Below are 17572 nucleotides of genomic sequence, written 5' to 3'. Positions count from 1 at the left end.
CTGACAGAATAATTGTAACTTAATCATTATGATTATTATTATTTATATATTTATATATTAAATTAACTTATATCATAGTCTATCCGCATGGTAGAGATTTGTCGTTGATTTTGGTCAGGCTATGAGTAGGGCTGCTATGTGTTGTGGGAGGGTCCTTGTATCGGGAACGCGCACCGCTGGCTGCTGAAATCTCTCGTGTTTTCCTCTCAAGCTGAGCGGGGTTTGCTCTTTAACTGAAGGTGAAAGGTTAAAGCAACATGTCTTCAGCGCTGGAGAAGCCGCAGATCATCGCGCACATCCAGAAGAGTCTGAACTACACGGTGTTTGACAGCAGATGGATCCCCTGCAGCGCTAAGTTTGTCTGTATGGGGAACTTCGCCCGAGGCTCCGGAGTGCTGCAGATCTACGAGGTCCAGCGCGGCGAGCTGCAGCTGCTCAAAGAGGTCAGGGTCATTCAGCTGCAAATAATTACGGCAGCTAACACTGAAACACAACATTAGCACACACTTTATCCAGCCCACGAAACAAACACTCGTTTATTAGCGCGAGCAGGATTAACGTTAGTCTCTTTCTAGAAAACTCCTGGCGCTCGGTTGTCATGGTAACAGCGACGCATGTGTCGCGTTCTCTCAGGATCAACAAGAAGAATCCGTTCAGAGACACATAACAACTTTTCTTAAACTTTTAAAAGTTTAACTAACTTTTGTCTGTCATTGGGGCGGTTTTTGACAGCAAAACAGTTTATTACATAAGTTATTATCCTAATATTTTTATTTATTATATTCTTTAAAAGCCCTTGCTACATGTACTGTGTCAAGCAGACTGATCTTGTTATATCACTTGCATATCATTGCTCTTTTGTTGTTTTTGATTGCTTCCACTGTCCTCATTTGTAAGTCACTTGGGATAAAAGCATCTGTAGCTAATTGACTGAATGTAAATGAGCATGTCTTGTCCTGTATTCCAGATCGAGAAGGCCAAGCCGATCAAGTGTGGGACGTTTGGAGCCACGTCTCTGCAGCAGAGGCACCTGGCCACGGGGGACTTCGACGGCTGTCTGAATGTTTGGTAGGAGATCGTCTGGTTGTTGTGATCTGTGCTTCAGGCAGCAGTCTGAGATTGAAGCCTTGCTCTGCAGGAACCTGGAGATGCCGGAGAGCCCAGTGTACTCGGTGAAGGCACACAAGGAGATCATCAACAGCATTGATGGAGTGGGAGGACTGGGCATCGGGGACGGGGCCCCGGAGATCGTCACCGGGAGCAGAGACGGTGACTACACCTTACAAATCACATCTGAAACAGGGACACTTCTGATCACCTTTGATAATCATGTGTGTGTGTGTGTGTGTGTGTGTGTGTGTGTGTGTGTGTGTGTTTTATCAACAGGCACAGTCAAGGTGTGGGACTCCAGGCAGAAAGACACACCTGTGGTGAACATGGAGCCCATGGAGGGAGAAACCAAGAGAGACTGCTGGACCGTTGCTTTCGGTGGGGGTTTTGTGACCCAATTCAAATTTAGGATTAAAAGCTTATTTTGAAGTTTTACCCTCATTCTGAGTCCTCATGCTATTGCAAACCCTGAAAATATAAATGGAGCATTTCACACTATAGTCTGAAAAAAACACAGCAAATATGCAAATGAGAGCGTTAACCTGGCGTTGAGGAATGTACGGTGGGAAAGGTCAGATTATGAGTACACAGGGTGTATTTTTAACCCAGGGTAAATTGTGAGAGGTGTGAAACATGAAGCAAGATATCCCTGGATTAAAGTGACCAAAGGGTTAACTACTTCAAGTATGAAAAGCCCTTCTGTATTGTAAAATGGTCATTTCCAGGCCTGGAAACAGCATTGAAAATAAATCCGTTCTAAAACATCTGTATTTAATGCACTTTGTCGATTCATACCCCTATAAATATGATTTGGAAAGATCAGTCCCAGACCACTGGAGAGTCAGGAGTTTATTGGTCTACAGGAGCAGAACCAGCTCATTAACTCTTAATGTGTTCAGAAGTTTACTTCAAGGGAAATCGAGGTCATTTCAAACTAAACCTGTCTGTGGATTTAAGTTAGAAATACAAGCACAGAAAGGGCTAACTACAGAGTGTTTTATCTGCAGGTCACGCTTTTAATGACCAGGACCGCTGTGTGTGTGCGGGATACGACAACGGTGACATCAAGCTGTTTGATCTCAGAAACATGGCTTTACGATGGGAGACTAACATCAAAAACGGGGTAAGACATTTTAAACTTGGATGTGCTTTGATTAGGGGTGTAACAACTCACTCAACTCACCATGCGATACGATTGAGCATTCTGAGTTCACAATACGATTTCTAACCAAATGAGTTTTAAGACATAATAAATGAAAAGGTGTCATTTTATTATTTCTCAGACAAAATGCTGCACATTTTCTTTGTGAAATTTAAATATGTAACAAAACTAAACTGAAATTTTAAAACAAATCCCAAATCAAATAAATAAATAATACAAATTAAATAAATCTCTTCATATAATCAAACGAAGGTTTTGTCTGTGCTCTTTCCATTTAAAATTAGAGACAACCACTGTATATTAATCACAGTCCAAACAAAGACTCTGTACATGCACCATGAGCAGTTTCTGATCTAAGTTAGATGGTATAATTATAAGATCTGAAGTAAAACCGAATGCTCTGACTTTAGTTTATGGAGCACAGAGCCACTGAGACACTGCTGTGACTCTCCCATAGGAACTGAGGAAGAAGCCCATTCATTTTACTGTTTCTCAAGGAATTCATCATTTTATGATATTTTAATGCATTAGTTGAGCTCTCAGAAATCTGTGCAGTAGTGTTTTTTATGAAGCGTGTTGTAGTTAACGTTTATCGTTAGATAATAGACAGTTATAGTAGATTTTCAGTTAGATATCATGAAAAACATCTTAATAGTGACTATAACCAGATTCTAGTTGACATCACATTTTTTGAGGTTTTTAGTCTTTCTGTAATCTTTCTCTAACTGTAGGAGGTTGAATGAGCTTCAGTGAAGACTGTGCATGTAAGGAATGCAATAAAGAGTTTTGCTGAATGCAGTTGGTTTTTAAACTTTTTTTATTTTTTATTGTGTATTTAAATTTTGTATCTGCTTGCCTTTTATGATATTCACTTGTGTTGTATGCTAATGTGAATATCATAAAATAACACTGGGATGCAATCTTAACATTTAAGCAAAAATCGAAACTTATAAAAATCAAGCGTTTGCTAATTTCTAAATATACATGAAAAACTACAAACCTAAAAAAATAATAAGTAAGCAATTATGACCTGCGATAATTGTTTTTTTTACTACTAAAAACGACATGTAGGCTTAGGCTATATTTATTAATCATCCATATGGGCATCTAGTGGTTAAATCACAGGCATTACAGATGAATAATTTGCCTCTTTGCACTAGAATTAAAAATAAAAATTTCTCTATTTTTACACTAAATACAACACTAATTGTAATATTAAATAATAAAAATAATTAGAAAATGTTACATTTTAAATGACCATTCATTGGTTATAATTTTTGCACATTATATTTAGTACAAAAAAATTAGCTAAATAGAACTGAACTAAACTATAGTAGAATTATTGGTAACACTTTAGAATAATGGTCCATTAGTTAATGTTAGTTAATTCATTAATCAAAATGAACAAACAATGAACAATACATTTATTACTGTATTCATCTTCGTTAATGTTAGTTAATGAAAATACAGTTATTCATTGTTAGTTCATGTTAATTCAGAGTGCATTAACTAATGTTAACAAGCACAACTTGTGATTTGAATATTGCATTAGTAAATGTGGAAATTAACATGAACTAAGATGAATAAATGCTGTAGAAGGATTAGGGATGTAACGATATCAAAATCTCACGGTACGATACAATTTCGATATTGACCTCACGGTACGATATTTATTGCGATATTGTGTAAATGCTCACGGTATTGTTAAATAGTTTACGATAGTGTTTGTGATGATAATAGCGAAAAAATACTGACAATTTATTCCGCATTGCCAGTCAACAGGTAATTTATTGTTGTATTTATGGATCCATGACAACATAAAACGCTGATCACACAGTGCTTTTAAAGTTCAAGTTGTAGTCAGGAACATCAATATTCTGTATAGTAATATTTGGTTGCATAACTGATTCTTCTGTACAATGTTCAAGTTAAGAAGCAACTAGAACAATTGTAAACAATAGGGAATTCCCTTAAAGTGCAAACAAAGATCAAGATAAGTCAGGTTTAAATGTGCAAGGCAAATAAAAGCAGCCTTTTAAAACTGGAATTTAGGAACATAACTTAAACTTAAATAAAATAGTCAGTATAAAAGCCTTTTAAAAAACACTGACCTATCATTTAGCTTATGTTCACGTTTTTCATCAGAAAGATCAAAATATCTACATTGCAAGGGAGAAGAAAAAAACAGTAAAAAAAAATCCTTAACAGTCTGGCAAAAAGCCTTCAGAAAAACACTGAACTATCCTTTAGCTAATGTTCAAGTTTTTCTTTAGAAACTTTCTTTTCCGCTACGAACTCCCGAACTGATTAAAATGATTCGCGAACCCGCTTTGGACTCCCGAACTGACTCAAATGATTCGCGATCCCGCTCCGAACTCCCGAACTGATTCAAATGATTTGCGATCCCCAAACTGACTCAAATGATTCGTGAACCCGCTACGAACTCCCGAACTGATTCAAATGATTCGTGATCCCCAAACTGACTCATGTTGCTTGTGTTTCCTGTGTTGTATCGCAGTTTACTGTGGCAGTGCTTGCACATAGTCCATTGTCTGTACACAACCTTCTCTCCTTTTTGCGTTTTTTGACCCGGCGAAACCAAAATGTTTCCAGACATCTGATTTAAAAGCTGCAGGGGCTGGCACAATCTCAACTTCGGTTTTGTTGTTTTCATCCAGTATCGCTGTCGGCCATGCTGGCTTGCTGTGAGCTTGTGTGGACAGCGTGCAATCCTATTGGCTTAACAACGGTTGCTGTGACGACGCAGCGCAAAGGATCATGGTATATGTAGTTAACAATGATTTGTTCCGCGGGACTGTGTTTATTCCTCTTGCTTTTTGGCGGAGACCTGTCCTTTTAATATTGTAACCCAACCACGACGATATCGAGACACGTTTACCACCGCGATAGCGCGATATCGTCAATATCGTTACATCCCTAAGAAGGATTGCTCTTGCTTGGATCATGTTAACTAAAGTAGTTAACTAACATTAACTAATGGACCGTTATTCTAAAGTGTTACCGAATTATTTAATTGATTAAAGTTACACTTGAAAATGTTTGGCCACACTTGACTGCCAAAGAGTATGAGAACATAGTAATGCTGTCTTTATCACTCCCCAGAATAAAATGATTTTATAGTCAGTGTCGTTAATAATGTTATTAATTGAGTTAATAATAACTAGATGCAAATTCAGTGAAACTGCTGTCTGTCCTGATTAAACCTGTTCAAACAGATTGACAGTGTGGAGTTGTTTGGACCTAGTGAGAGCTCAATAAAACACGTGAGCGCATGGCAGCGAGATCAAAACATGTCGCCTTCTCAATGGCTCTGATAGAGCAGAAGCAGTACAGTGTTTCACTGGTTACCGCCGCACACAAAGCAGTGCAGCGCTTATAAACACACCTTTCTGAAGACACATTTATGAAGACACATTTATTGGTCACATGATTTTCATCCGGTCTCTTCTTCAGAAGTGTTTCAGTGTACATTATTAAACACTCCTCAGTGCCTGTGTAGACCGTCAGTGTTCACTAACCACAGAGCAAGCACACTTCAGCTACAGCAGCATCAAAGCATCTCAAATGCATTGGCACAACGTTGCCTGTGTATAAATATGCCTAAAATTAAAAGATGATTTAAATTAGGAGACCATAAATATAACTAACAGACCATCAGATATGATTTTAATTTCTGCTGGCCAGGGATTGTAAGGTGGTTGAGCAGCACATGAGGAATAGAACCAGGGTTTGTGTTGAGTGCATAGTGTAGAGAGAGCTGCTTCATTACAGTGGGAGCAATCCAGTTCTGAGCAGATGTAGTGGAACAGGGGAAAACTTCTCTCTTTTTTTTGTCTTTGGCAGGTGTGCTCTGTTGAATTTGACAGGAAAGACATCAACATGAACAAACTAGTGGCCACATCTCTGGAGGGCAAGTTTCATGTGTTTGACATGAGGACCCAGCACCCCACCAAAGGATTCGCTTCAGTGTCGGAGAAGGTAGGCCACACTCCCCTCAACAGGCGTTCATGAAAGGGAGTAGTATTGAAATTATTGTTTTTGATTTATGTATGTGCAGAATGATCATTTAGTTTGCTTTCATGAAGTTCCAATTATTGCAGCATAAAAGAGTGATGTAATATGTATGCACTATATTCCTCTGAAGCCATGTGATGACTCTAAGGTCTCAAACCAATACATGATGACGGATATCTGAAACCTGTGAGGAGGAACTGTCACTGATTAATGAGTCAGTTTCTGTCTGTTCATCACATGAGGCTTCAGAAGACTTGGATTGTAGTGCATGAGTCACGAGGGACACTTGTATGATATCTGATGATGTCTTCTAATTGGTCCATAGTTTTGACTATTAGCTTTTATCCAAAGCGACATTGCATCCAGGCTAACAGTTTTCTCCTAACATGTGTTCCCTGGGATGCTGTAAAAGATGCGAGCGCAGCGGTCATACGCGTATATCTAGTGTGTGTTTACATGGAAAACTCTGTAAAATTAGCACATTGGAATAGAACCATGTCTTCTGTGTGAACAGCCCATTACTCTTAATACTGTTCTGGAAGTTTTTAGCATTTGCTTTCTGTATTTCAGGCTCACAAATCCACAATATGGCAAGTGAGGCATTTACCTCAGAACCGCGACATCTTCATGACGGCCGGTGGAGCCGGCAATCTGCATTTATGGAAATAGTAAGTGATTTCTTTCAGCTAATATTTTGTAACATCTGAAGAGAACTTCATTATTTTTCTAACTGTGCCATTTTTGGTTGATTTTTCTACTCTCACAGTGAGTATCCAGCCCAGAGGACTAAAAAGGGTGCGGATGACGTGGACATGGGCGTAGCTGGCTCGGTGAACCTCCTGCAGAACGTGACTCTGTCCACACAACCCATATCCAGTGTAGACTGGAGCCCGGACAAACAGGGGCTGTGTGTCTGCTCCTCATTTGACCAGTCTGTACGAGTCCTCATCGTGACCAAACTCAACACCGTCTGACATCTCTACTGTTATTCCCAATCTGATCACTGTTTACATGCCACAGATATAGCTTCAGCTTAGATGTGCAACGTTTTTTTTTAAGAAAACAATTGTCATAATTCTTTGTTCGCTGGTGTTTTTATGCACAATGTGAAGGCCTGTAACACCACGGTAAAGTTATTTTAAGTACAAATAATAATTTTGTCTTTGCAATCTTCGTTCAAGTTAAATGGTGTTTTTCAGCCTGCTGTCTTTCTTTAATGCCCGCTTCTCATAATCCAATCAGTTCCCTGTTGTCCCACCTAACTAAGAAGGACATTCCCAAACTAAAAAGATCACATTCAGCACTTGAATCTGAAGACGTCTTGCAGCTCCTCATCATCCACTGATCTGTCATGGATAACAGTGAAAACTGTCCTCAGAAGACTTCCCTTCAAGCTTATATTTACTTCAGAGTGTAACTTATGATGAGTTATCACCAAGTGGCTCAGAAACCTCCAAGACCAACATCTTCACTTCAGATCAAGTCTCTTGAGCCACACATCAGCATCATCACAGGAAACTTCACCAAGGCTGTGATCACCAGAGAGCTGTCTAATCACTAAGAGCTTCTTCTGCTGTTAAGAAAGATATAGACATCCCTATCAGAATCAGACTAAAGATAATAATATGTTATGGCACCCATCAGGTCTGGGATCCAGTTATAAACCATGGTACAAACGCCCAATATAGCCAGGTCCAGCTAAACCCCAGAACAAATCTCCAGTCAAACCTTTCTTCTAAATTTGTATCTAATGTAACCAACGCTTTGGCAATGTAAAGTATTTTAACCAAGCAAACAAAGCTAATAGGATCACAAAACTTTTAGGATCAAGCTCCAAACCATCCTAATATTAATCCATACACACCGGCGTGTTGCCTCTGTTAATGTCATATACATAGTAAGATTATAACAAGACTGTCTACTTTGCATAAATCATAGTTTGGATACCTTGATAGGCTAATATTTTACCGCAATAAAGCAAAACTGTTGTCAGATTAAAAGTTAAAGCTGCATTTCCAAAACACGGTTCTGCCTGGTGTGATTACAAGCTGTTCCCGGTCTGGAGGTTTGGCTCAGGAAGCTAACCGCGCTGGAGGAGCTCCAGTAGTGATGAGATGATGGTGGTGTAGTATACTGACCACACTATTATTCCACAAGACGTTTGAGTGGTGCTCAGCCTCGTTCCTGTGGATCCTAGAACGAGATTCCTCTCCAGAAACACAGACCTTACCACACACACAGAGGCGTGTGTGTGTGTGTGCGTGTGTAGTTAGGTCTGTTCTTTGAGAAGAATCTTGTTCTAGGATCAACAGGAACAAGGTTGAGAGCCACTAAGCACAATGCTGGTTGTTATCATCTGTCACAGAAAAATAATAAGAAGGATGTGCCTATCAAAATTAAATTCTTTTGTATGCCTTTTTATGCTTGCAAACTTTGACTGTGAATCATTGTCCAAAAAAGACAGCACAAGCACCTTTCCAGCTATTTTTTGATAGCCAGAGGATCAGCCTTGGCTGTTTGAGATCTTGTATCTTCGAGCTGCTTCTCTTCTGTCGGGGGTCCAGGACAGCCAGATCTCTTCCTGCCTCCCAGCACACTTGGCCGGGCCAGTATCCTGCTCATCTTCCTGAGCCTGTGGGATTCAAACAATCCGCTCCCACATGATAACATATGGCTCTTTCACATGAGAAAGATATTAATATATAAGCACTCCGGAGTAAAATCTGGTCTAATGATTTCACACTTTTGTCATCTAGAGGTTTGAGGTGCTCAGACAGTAACAGACACACATATTCTTTAGTATTTACTATGTTCATACTTTATTGTGAGGACTGACATCTGTCATTTAAACAGAGCTGATACTGAATTGTTTTTTTTTAGTTGAAGTTTTGGTAAACATGCTTCTGATTTTCCGTGTATGACTTTTATTCTCTTTTTCCTGAGAAGTCATAAACCATTTCAGACGAGTTAATGTCTAGTTATTTCTGAACACTAACCCTCTAAATCAATTACTTGTGTTCAGTGAACAGATCGACTTTTGACCTCTGCCCCAGCATGTCAATATATGCGGCTGAAAATAGTGTCTTGGGATCACTGCACACAAACATGACACACGTGCTCATGTAGATGTCAGAATGAGTGAAGGGGTTTGACCAAAGCTCTTAAAGAGACAGGACACTCAAACTTCATCTGCTCTCTCACATCACAGAACGTCGAGAGGAACTGGCTCTCTAACATTTATACTGTAAATTTAGTACAAAAAAGTAGTTAATTTCATTTTCTCAGAATTATTTTTTTTCTTGGAAAACTAAATTAAGTACTGACGATGTTGAGTAAAATATCATATATGTATTAAATGTAGCCATTATATTTACTAAATACAAGGAAAAGGATCTTCCGCCCGCAGTTTATTTTGATATTCTAGGTATTATCAAATTGCCTGAGTTTTGAGAACGTAGCGGACGTAGAGGAGTATAATGTTACAAGAGCTGATTCAAATACTGAGGTGCTAAACCATTCAGGGCTTTATAATTAATAAGCAATATTTTAAAATCTATACGATGTTTGATAGGGAGCCAGTGTAGCGATGACAGGACCGGGCTAATATGGTCATACTTCCTGGTTCTAGTAAGAACTCTTGCTGCTGCATTTTGGACTAGCTGTAGTTTGTTTACCAAGCGTGCAGAACAACCACCCAATAAAGCATTACAGTAATCTAACCTTGAGGTCATTAATGCATGAATTAACGTTTATGCATTTGACATTGATAGGCCGTAATATAGATATATTTTTGAGATGGAAAAATGCAGTTTTACAAAAAAGTTGTCAGCTTAACCTCTTTCATCGAATATAATATTTTACTTGAAGTAGCCCTGAGATGCAGTTTTACAAATCCAAAATTCAGTTATCCAAAATTCAAAGTATCCAAAATCAAAGTATCAAACGTCTAAGTATATAAAAGTCAAAGTATCTGAGTTGAATAAACCTGTAAAAGTTCAAAGCATTCAAGTGAGCCCGGAATAAAAGATAAAGAAAAGATGAGAAACTGAAGTTCAGTCAGGTATAGACAAGACAAGACTAGACTCTAGACTGAGAAGGGAGGGGGTCTGCACCTCTTTTATACCCCTAGGTCCTGTGATCGAAGCTGAAGTCATGTCTCAAATAGATATGAGATACTGGTCTTATGTCTCCAGTCTATACAGAAATACCCAGATATGCCTTGCGGTCCAGTTTCGCTTCCACATTTTTGCAGGTCAGAACGTCCTATGATTGCCAATATTTAGAATTAATTTCTTCGAAGGGAGTAGGCTCAGTTTAATACAGGGTTACAAATACATTAAGAGAATGTGCTTCTCATTAAAACCCAGACATAACAGAAACCTAAATAACTCAAGATACAGACATTGTGGAACTAAATGAAAAGGCCTTATCTATCTCTGTCTCCATCTGACTGCAGAGGTCTTCTAAGGACTCTGGAAGAGACTGTTATAGAAGGGATGTGCTGTGAAGCACGTAGCAAATTAATACGTGGCAGAAATCAGAATTTCGATGCACCACTCTTTTATTGATTATATGATTACATTCATTCAATAGCAATAAATAATTCATAATTGATTGATTCTGACACTTTATTCATTTTCGTTTTTTGAATGTTTCTTTCTAAAATAGCCTACTACTTATATAGCCTACATTTATGAACTCTTCTAGTCTTGTGGAGATTCACACAGAGACCAGTCACTAGTCAGCTGGCTATAATTACACCGAAATAAACACTCAAAATTCTGATGAACACATTACAGGAGGCTTTCACACTCCCACTGTCGCTGCACTGCTGGATTCGTATGACGCCAGTGCGCGGTTTTCCTTGGATAATGTGAAGGCTGTTTTCTGAACTCGGGTGCACAGCCTGTGAAGGGCGGTCTGGGATACTCGCTTCAGTTCGCTTCTAATGTGAACACAATCCAAATCACAGAAGTGGACTGCTATTAATGACAAATGAATTGGCTAAACTGTATTTATGTGTTCATTATTTACATCTTAGGAGCAGGGAGGCAATCGAGCCATTTGTATTATCACTCAGTGGGTTATGTAACCATGCATTACTATGTCTTTGGAAAGCTTTGTTTTTCAAATACATTCAAATGCACAGATTTATGTTATTTCTTAATGACATGTAATGCAGAGTTTCCTGAAGAAAAAAAGTTGTCAGCTGAACCCCTTTCATCGAATATAATATTTTACTTGAAGTAGCCCTGAGATTTTAAAGTAATAATTAGTAATTAAGTACCATATTTTCATGTTTCACATGACATGCAGGAAAACAACGTGTTTTATTTAGATAAAATTTCATTTTAAAATAGTTTGATATATCCATTTTTATCATTTAATTCATAGCTTTTCATCAAAATAACTATATGTATATATATATATATATATATATATATATATATATATATATATATATATATATATATATATATATATATATATATATATATATATATATATATGTATATTTCTACTGAACCATTAGAAAAAATATTGCAGAATATCATTCCATGATCATAACCCCAAAATATCATGGGAATCCTATTTTACATATTTGAAAATTTCTTGAAACTTTCAGAAATAACGAAGAAATGGCATGTAACACTGAATTGAACACAACAATTGAAAGTAGAAAGAAAAGTAGAAAGACTAAAACAAAACATGGTAGCACTGTGTTTCTTGTGTGGAGTTATGAATAAGTGTATTTCACTTCGGTTAGTAGCTGGTTTTAGTTCTTACTTGAGTGTTGGCTCCATCTGCTGACTTCACCTTTATCATAGCTAGTTCTCCTCCATTTAACATGAGTTTAGAGCCAGAAGTGTCATTCACAGCTGTCTGTCTGCTGTCTGAGGATGAACTCTCACAGCACAAAAGTCAAAATCTACAGAACCTACAGTACAGAAACATAATGACTTCAACAGAGGGATGGAAATGGCCAGAACTCACTGGAGGGACTCTAGCTTGGAAGGATCATGGTAATCTTAGATTAACTTTCGGATGTATCTAATTAGCCATACAATGCTTTAGAATCTACAATTAAATATATTCCCTAAACAGGCAGCCTGCAGAGACAGCTAAGCCTACATTGTGTCTGTTATCTGCACATTTTTATAATGTAAGCATTGTGTTTAATAATAATAATAATATATACAGTATTGTTCAAAATAATAGCAGTACAATGTGACTAACCAGAATAATCAAGGTTTTTAGTATATTTTTTATTGCTACGTGGCAAACAAGTTACCAGTAGGTTCAGTAGATTGTCAGAAAACAAATGAGACCCAGCATTCATGATATGCACGCTCTTAAGGCTGTGCAATTGGGCAATTAGTTGAAAGGGGTGTGTTCAAAAAAATAGCAGTGTCTACCTTTGACTGTACAAACTCAAAACTATTTTGTACAAACATTTTTTTTTTTCTGGGATTTAGCAATCCTGTGAATCACTAAACTAATATTTAGTTGTATGACCACAGTTTTTTAAAACTGCTTGACATCTGTGTGGCATGGAGTCAACCAACTTGTGGCACCTCTCAGCTGTTATTCCACTCCATGATTCTTTAACAACATTCCACAATTCATTCACATTTCTTGGTTTTGCTTCAGAAACAGCATTTTTGATATCACCCCACAAGTTCTCAATTGGATTAAGGTCTGGAGATTGGGCTGGCCACTCCATAACATTAATTTTGTTGGTTTGGAACCAAGACTTTGCCCGTTTACTAGTGTGTTTTGGGTCATTGTCTTGTTGAAACAACCATTTCAAGGGCATGACCTCTTCAAGTATTTTAACATATGCAAACTGATCCATGATCCCTGGTATGCGATAAATAGGCCCAACACCATAGTAGGAGAAACATGCCCATATCATGATGCTTGCACCTCCATGCTTCACTGTCTTCACTGTGTACTGTGGCTTGAATTCAGAGTTTGGGGGTAGTCTCACAAACTGCCTGTGGCCCTTGGACCCAAAAAGAACAATTTTACTCTCATCAGTCCACAAAATGTTCCTCCATTTCTCTTTAGGCCAGTTGATGTGTTCTTTGGCAAATTGTAACCTCTTCTGCAAATGCCTTTTTTTTAACAGAGGGACTTTGCGGGGGATTCTTGAAAATAGATTAGCTTCACACAGACGTCTTCTAACTGTCACAGTACTTACAGGTAACTCCAGACTGTCTTTGATCATCCTGGAGGTGATCATTGGCTGAGCCTTTGCCATTCTGGTTATTCTTCTATCCATTTTGATGGTTGTCTTCCGTTTTCTTCCACGTCTCTCTGGTTTTGCTCTCCATTTTAAGGCATTGGAGATCATTTTAGCTGAACAGCCTATCATTTTTTGCACCTCTTTATAGGTTTTCCCCTCTCTAATCAACTTTTTAATCAAAGTACGCTGTTCTTCTGAAAAATGTCTTGAACGACCCATTTTCCTCAGCTTTCAAATGCATGTTCAACAAGTGTTGGCTTCATCCTTAAATAGGGGCCACCTGATTCACACCTGTTTCTTCACAAAATTGATGACCTCAGTGATTGAATGCCACACTGCTATTTTTTTTAACACACCCCTTTCAACTAATTCAACTAATTGCACAGCCTTAAGAGCGTGCATATCATGAATGCTGGGTCTCATTTGTTTTCTGAGAATCTACTGAACCTACTGGTAACTTGTTTGCCACGTAGCAATAAAAAAAATATACGAAAAACCTTGATTATTCTGGTTAGTCACATTGTACTGCTATTATTTTGAACAATACTGTATATAAAAAAGATGTATTAGTGAAATGAAAGAAAGACTAATACAAAATGAGATTTGTTGTCTCTAATTTGTCTAATTAGCTTAAAAAACTTAAAACCTCCATAAAAAACTTTTCTTATTTAGTTGTACAGTATTGCATGATTTATATATTATATTTAATAGTTTACACTTTGCATAGACTGTCATGATCCTGGCTTTCCTCCTTTTTTTCCTTTCCTCCCTCTGCTGGTTGTTTTTCGTCCTACTCTCACTCTTACCCCTCATTACCGCAAGCTGAATTCCATTCTCTTATCAGTCACACCTGTTTGCTATCTGCCCCTTTGCCTTCGCTATATCTAGTTCTCTTTTTCGTGTCTGTGTTGTCGGATTATTGTTAATACTTGATGTACGGAGCTGTGCGTGATTGTTTCTCCATCATAGTCTTGTCTTGTCCTGTCTAAGTATAGTCCTGCATTGTCATATTCAGTGTTTCTTGTAGAGCCTAAGTTTAGCGGTTGTGCTTACCTCCTCTGTGCTGTGCCCAGCGGGATTCGTAGAGGGTTGCAGAGAACTGCGCTTCTCACCTGTGTTCCCGATCTCGCCGCTCAAAGAGTTGCCCGGACCTCCGGCTGTATTCCTGAGTTTCCCTTTTAAGAAGTGGTCAAGGACCCTGTTTACTTTGTGTATCCTGTGTATCCTCAGTTCTATTAATCAGCCGTGTGGTGCATCCTTATTTGCTTCATTAAAGAACAAGACTGAACCTGCCTTTGTCTCTGGACCCCTCTCTGTATCACAGAATAATCCGACAAGCGAGGAATGGACCAGGCTGGGAGTAACCCTTTCCAGACAGCTGTTGAAATGCAGGGAGCACTGCCTGGAAGGCACGATGAAGAGCTCGACACGGTTTGCCGTATGGTTGACTCATTATCCATTCAGATGACTGATCTGATGCAGCAACTCCACTCACTTCGGAGGGATACTTCCCAGCCCGTATGGAATGCTGGGGGATGGCCGTATGGAATGCTGAGTCTGACTGTCTCACCAGTTATGTCCAGTTCAAAGAAGAGATGCTACGTGTCTTCGACCGTTTGGTCCATGGCCCAGAGGCTTCTCGCACCTTGTCCTCCTGACAAGAGGGACGCCGCACTGTCGCCGACTTCACCGTGGAGTTTCGCACTCTCGCTACGTCATGTGGATGGAACGAACCAGCCCTGGTGGCCCGTTACATCGAGGGGCTTGATGGTGAGATAAGGGACAAGGTATTGGCCTGAGATGTCCCGATGCACCTTGATACCCTGATCAACTCCGCCCTACGAGTTGAGAAGCGCTTCGAGCTGTGCCAACGGGCTCGCCGCGCACACACCACACCCACCTCATCTGCAACTGCATGCTTCCCACCTACTGTCTCTGTCGCTCCTGAGCCGATGCAGCTGGGAGGAATTTGCATCTCACCTGTTGAGCGCCAGCTTCGGATCATAAACCGCCTCTGCCTGTACTGTGGCGTGGAGGGACACTTCGCCGCGGCGTGCCCGATAAAAGCCAGAGCTCACCAGTCGTAAGTGGGAGACTGGTGAGCGCCTCTTCTCTGGACCCTCAACCGCGCCTACGGACCACCTTCCCTATCTTTCTTCGCTGGGCCGAATCCGCTGCATCTTGTCCAGCCTTAATAGACTCTGGGGCGGAGGGGAACTTTATGGACAGGAGTTGGGCTTTGGAACAAGGTATTCCTCTTGTTAGTCTTCGGGACCCCACTTCTGTCTTCGTCTTTGAAGGTAGCGTTCTTGCCCAGCTGAATAGTTCTACAGCACCGGTGAGTCTCACCGTGTCCGGTAACCACAGAGAGACTATTTCTTTTTTAGTTATTAACTCCCCGGAGACCCCTGTAGTTTTGGACCATCCGTGGTTGTCTGAGTATAATCCTCATATTAATTGGGCTAAGAATTCCATTCTCTCCTGGGGTTTGTCATGTCATGTCAGATGTCAGGTGTCTGCTACCTCTCCCGTGTCTTCTGTTTCTGTTTTTCAGGAGGAGCCAGGTGATTTGTCTGGGGTTCCTGAGGAGTACTTTGATCGCGGGAGGCTTTATTCTCTCTCTATTCCCGAGTGTAAGGCTATTGAGAAATATTTCTCAGAATCATTAGACGCGGGCACTATCGTTCCCTCCACCTCTCCTGCGGGGGCTGGGTTCTTTTTTGAAGAAGGATGGCACGTTGCACCCGTGCATATATGACAGAGGCTTGAATGACATAATGGTTAAGAACCGGTATCCATTACCCCTTATGTCATCTGCTTCTGAGATCCTGCAGGGGGCACAATACTTCACAAAACTGGACCTCCGTAATGCCTATCACCTTGTGCGTATCAGGGAGGGTGACGAGTTGAAGACGGCGTTTAATACACCCCTTGGGCACTTTGAATATCGTGTTCTCCCGTTCGGGCTAGTTAACGCTCCGTCCGTGTTTCAGGCTCTGGTTAACGATGTCCTTAGAGACGTTTGTGTTCGTTTACCTCGATGATATTCAGATGTTTTTCTCAGAATCTCCAAGTTAACATGAAACATGTTAGACAGGTCCTCCAACGACTATAAGAGAACCGTCTTTTTGTCAAGGCAGAGAAATGCACCTTTCATGCTCAATCGGTCACGTTTCTCGGTTCCGTTATCTCTTCCCAGGGGGTTAGTATGGACCATGTCAAGGTCCGCGCCGTTACTGAATGGCCCAGACCAGAATCTGGTGTCACTCTTCAACACTTTCTCTTCAACACTTTGCGGTTCCATTCGTAGTCTGGACTAGAGGTCTTCACGGGTCCAAAAATTCGTGCCCGAACCCGACAGAGACCCGTAATGTACTACACCGAACCGACCCGGACCCGTCTAATATTTCAAAAGCTGGACCCAGACCCGCGTAGATCCGAGAAATGCCTACCCGGACCTGTATATTATTTGAATTCTGGACCCGAACCCGCCGGGAAGACACAGACCCGACTGGACCCGACGTTCACATATTCCACTTTAAATTGCTATTACAAGTCAATAAACATGTTGCGAAGAATACAGCTTTTTGTCTTACCTAATTTAAAGAGCCGTTGTCTCTCTTCCTTGTACCTGACTGCCTGTGATGCATTACAATCCTCCGACAAGAAAGTTATTCATGTTATTCCTCTCGTTATTCCAAGTCCAAGCTGAATCCACTCGTTATTTCAGCTTCAAAAGTCCACTTGATGTCACGGTGACGGATGACAAATGCTACTGTGCACATGTACATTCTGACTCGAGTTAATTTACACTGTTTGCCCTTTTGAACTATTACAACGATCGCTCGTGCAATGCCATGGCCGCTGACGTTATTTATTTACTATCATCTGATCTCTGTCTGTGCTCTCTGCTAGAGATGTTCCGATACCCTTTTTCTCTTCCCGATACCGATTCCGATACCTGGGCTCAGGGTATCGGCCGATACCGAGTACTGATCCGATACCTGGGTGTGTAT

At 40.1% G+C, this 17572-nt stretch overlaps 1 protein-coding gene across 1 annotated transcript; it reads left to right on the top strand.

Annotated features, from left to right (window-relative positions):
* Positions 1-145: 145 nt before the first annotated feature.
* dnaaf10 (dynein axonemal assembly factor 10) lies at positions 146-7505 on the top strand. The gene is made up of 8 exons (XM_052613816.1): positions 146-443; positions 968-1068; positions 1139-1269; positions 1387-1488; positions 2118-2233; positions 6137-6271; positions 6878-6975; positions 7074-7505. Exons 1-8 carry the CDS (start codon positions 258-260, stop codon positions 7279-7281), a joined length of 1077 nt encoding a protein of 358 aa, XP_052469776.1. The 5' UTR covers positions 146-257; the 3' UTR covers positions 7282-7505.
* Positions 7506-17572: the final 10067 nt, after the last annotated feature.

This window comes from Carassius gibelio, chromosome A13, assembly GCF_023724105.1.
Source record: "Carassius gibelio isolate Cgi1373 ecotype wild population from Czech Republic chromosome A13, carGib1.2-hapl.c, whole genome shotgun sequence".
Lineage (NCBI taxonomy): Eukaryota > Metazoa > Chordata > Actinopteri > Cypriniformes > Cyprinidae > Carassius > Carassius gibelio.
Note: the sequence above shows the minus strand (reverse complement) of the source record. Positions and strands in the feature narration are given on the sequence as shown.

Bases quoted from the DNA above. Each gene is read 5' to 3' on its own strand.
- dnaaf10 (XM_052613816.1), top strand. From the start codon at position 258: ATGTCTTCAGCGCTGGAGAAGCCGCAGATCATCGCGCACATCCAGAAG. The intron at 2,234-6,136 runs GTAAGACATTTT...TGTCTTTGGCAG, and splicing joins AGACTAACATCAAAAACGGG to GTGTGCTCTGTTGAATTTGA. The intron at 6,272-6,877 runs GTAGGCCACACT...TCTGTATTTCAG, and splicing joins TCGCTTCAGTGTCGGAGAAG to GCTCACAAATCCACAATATG.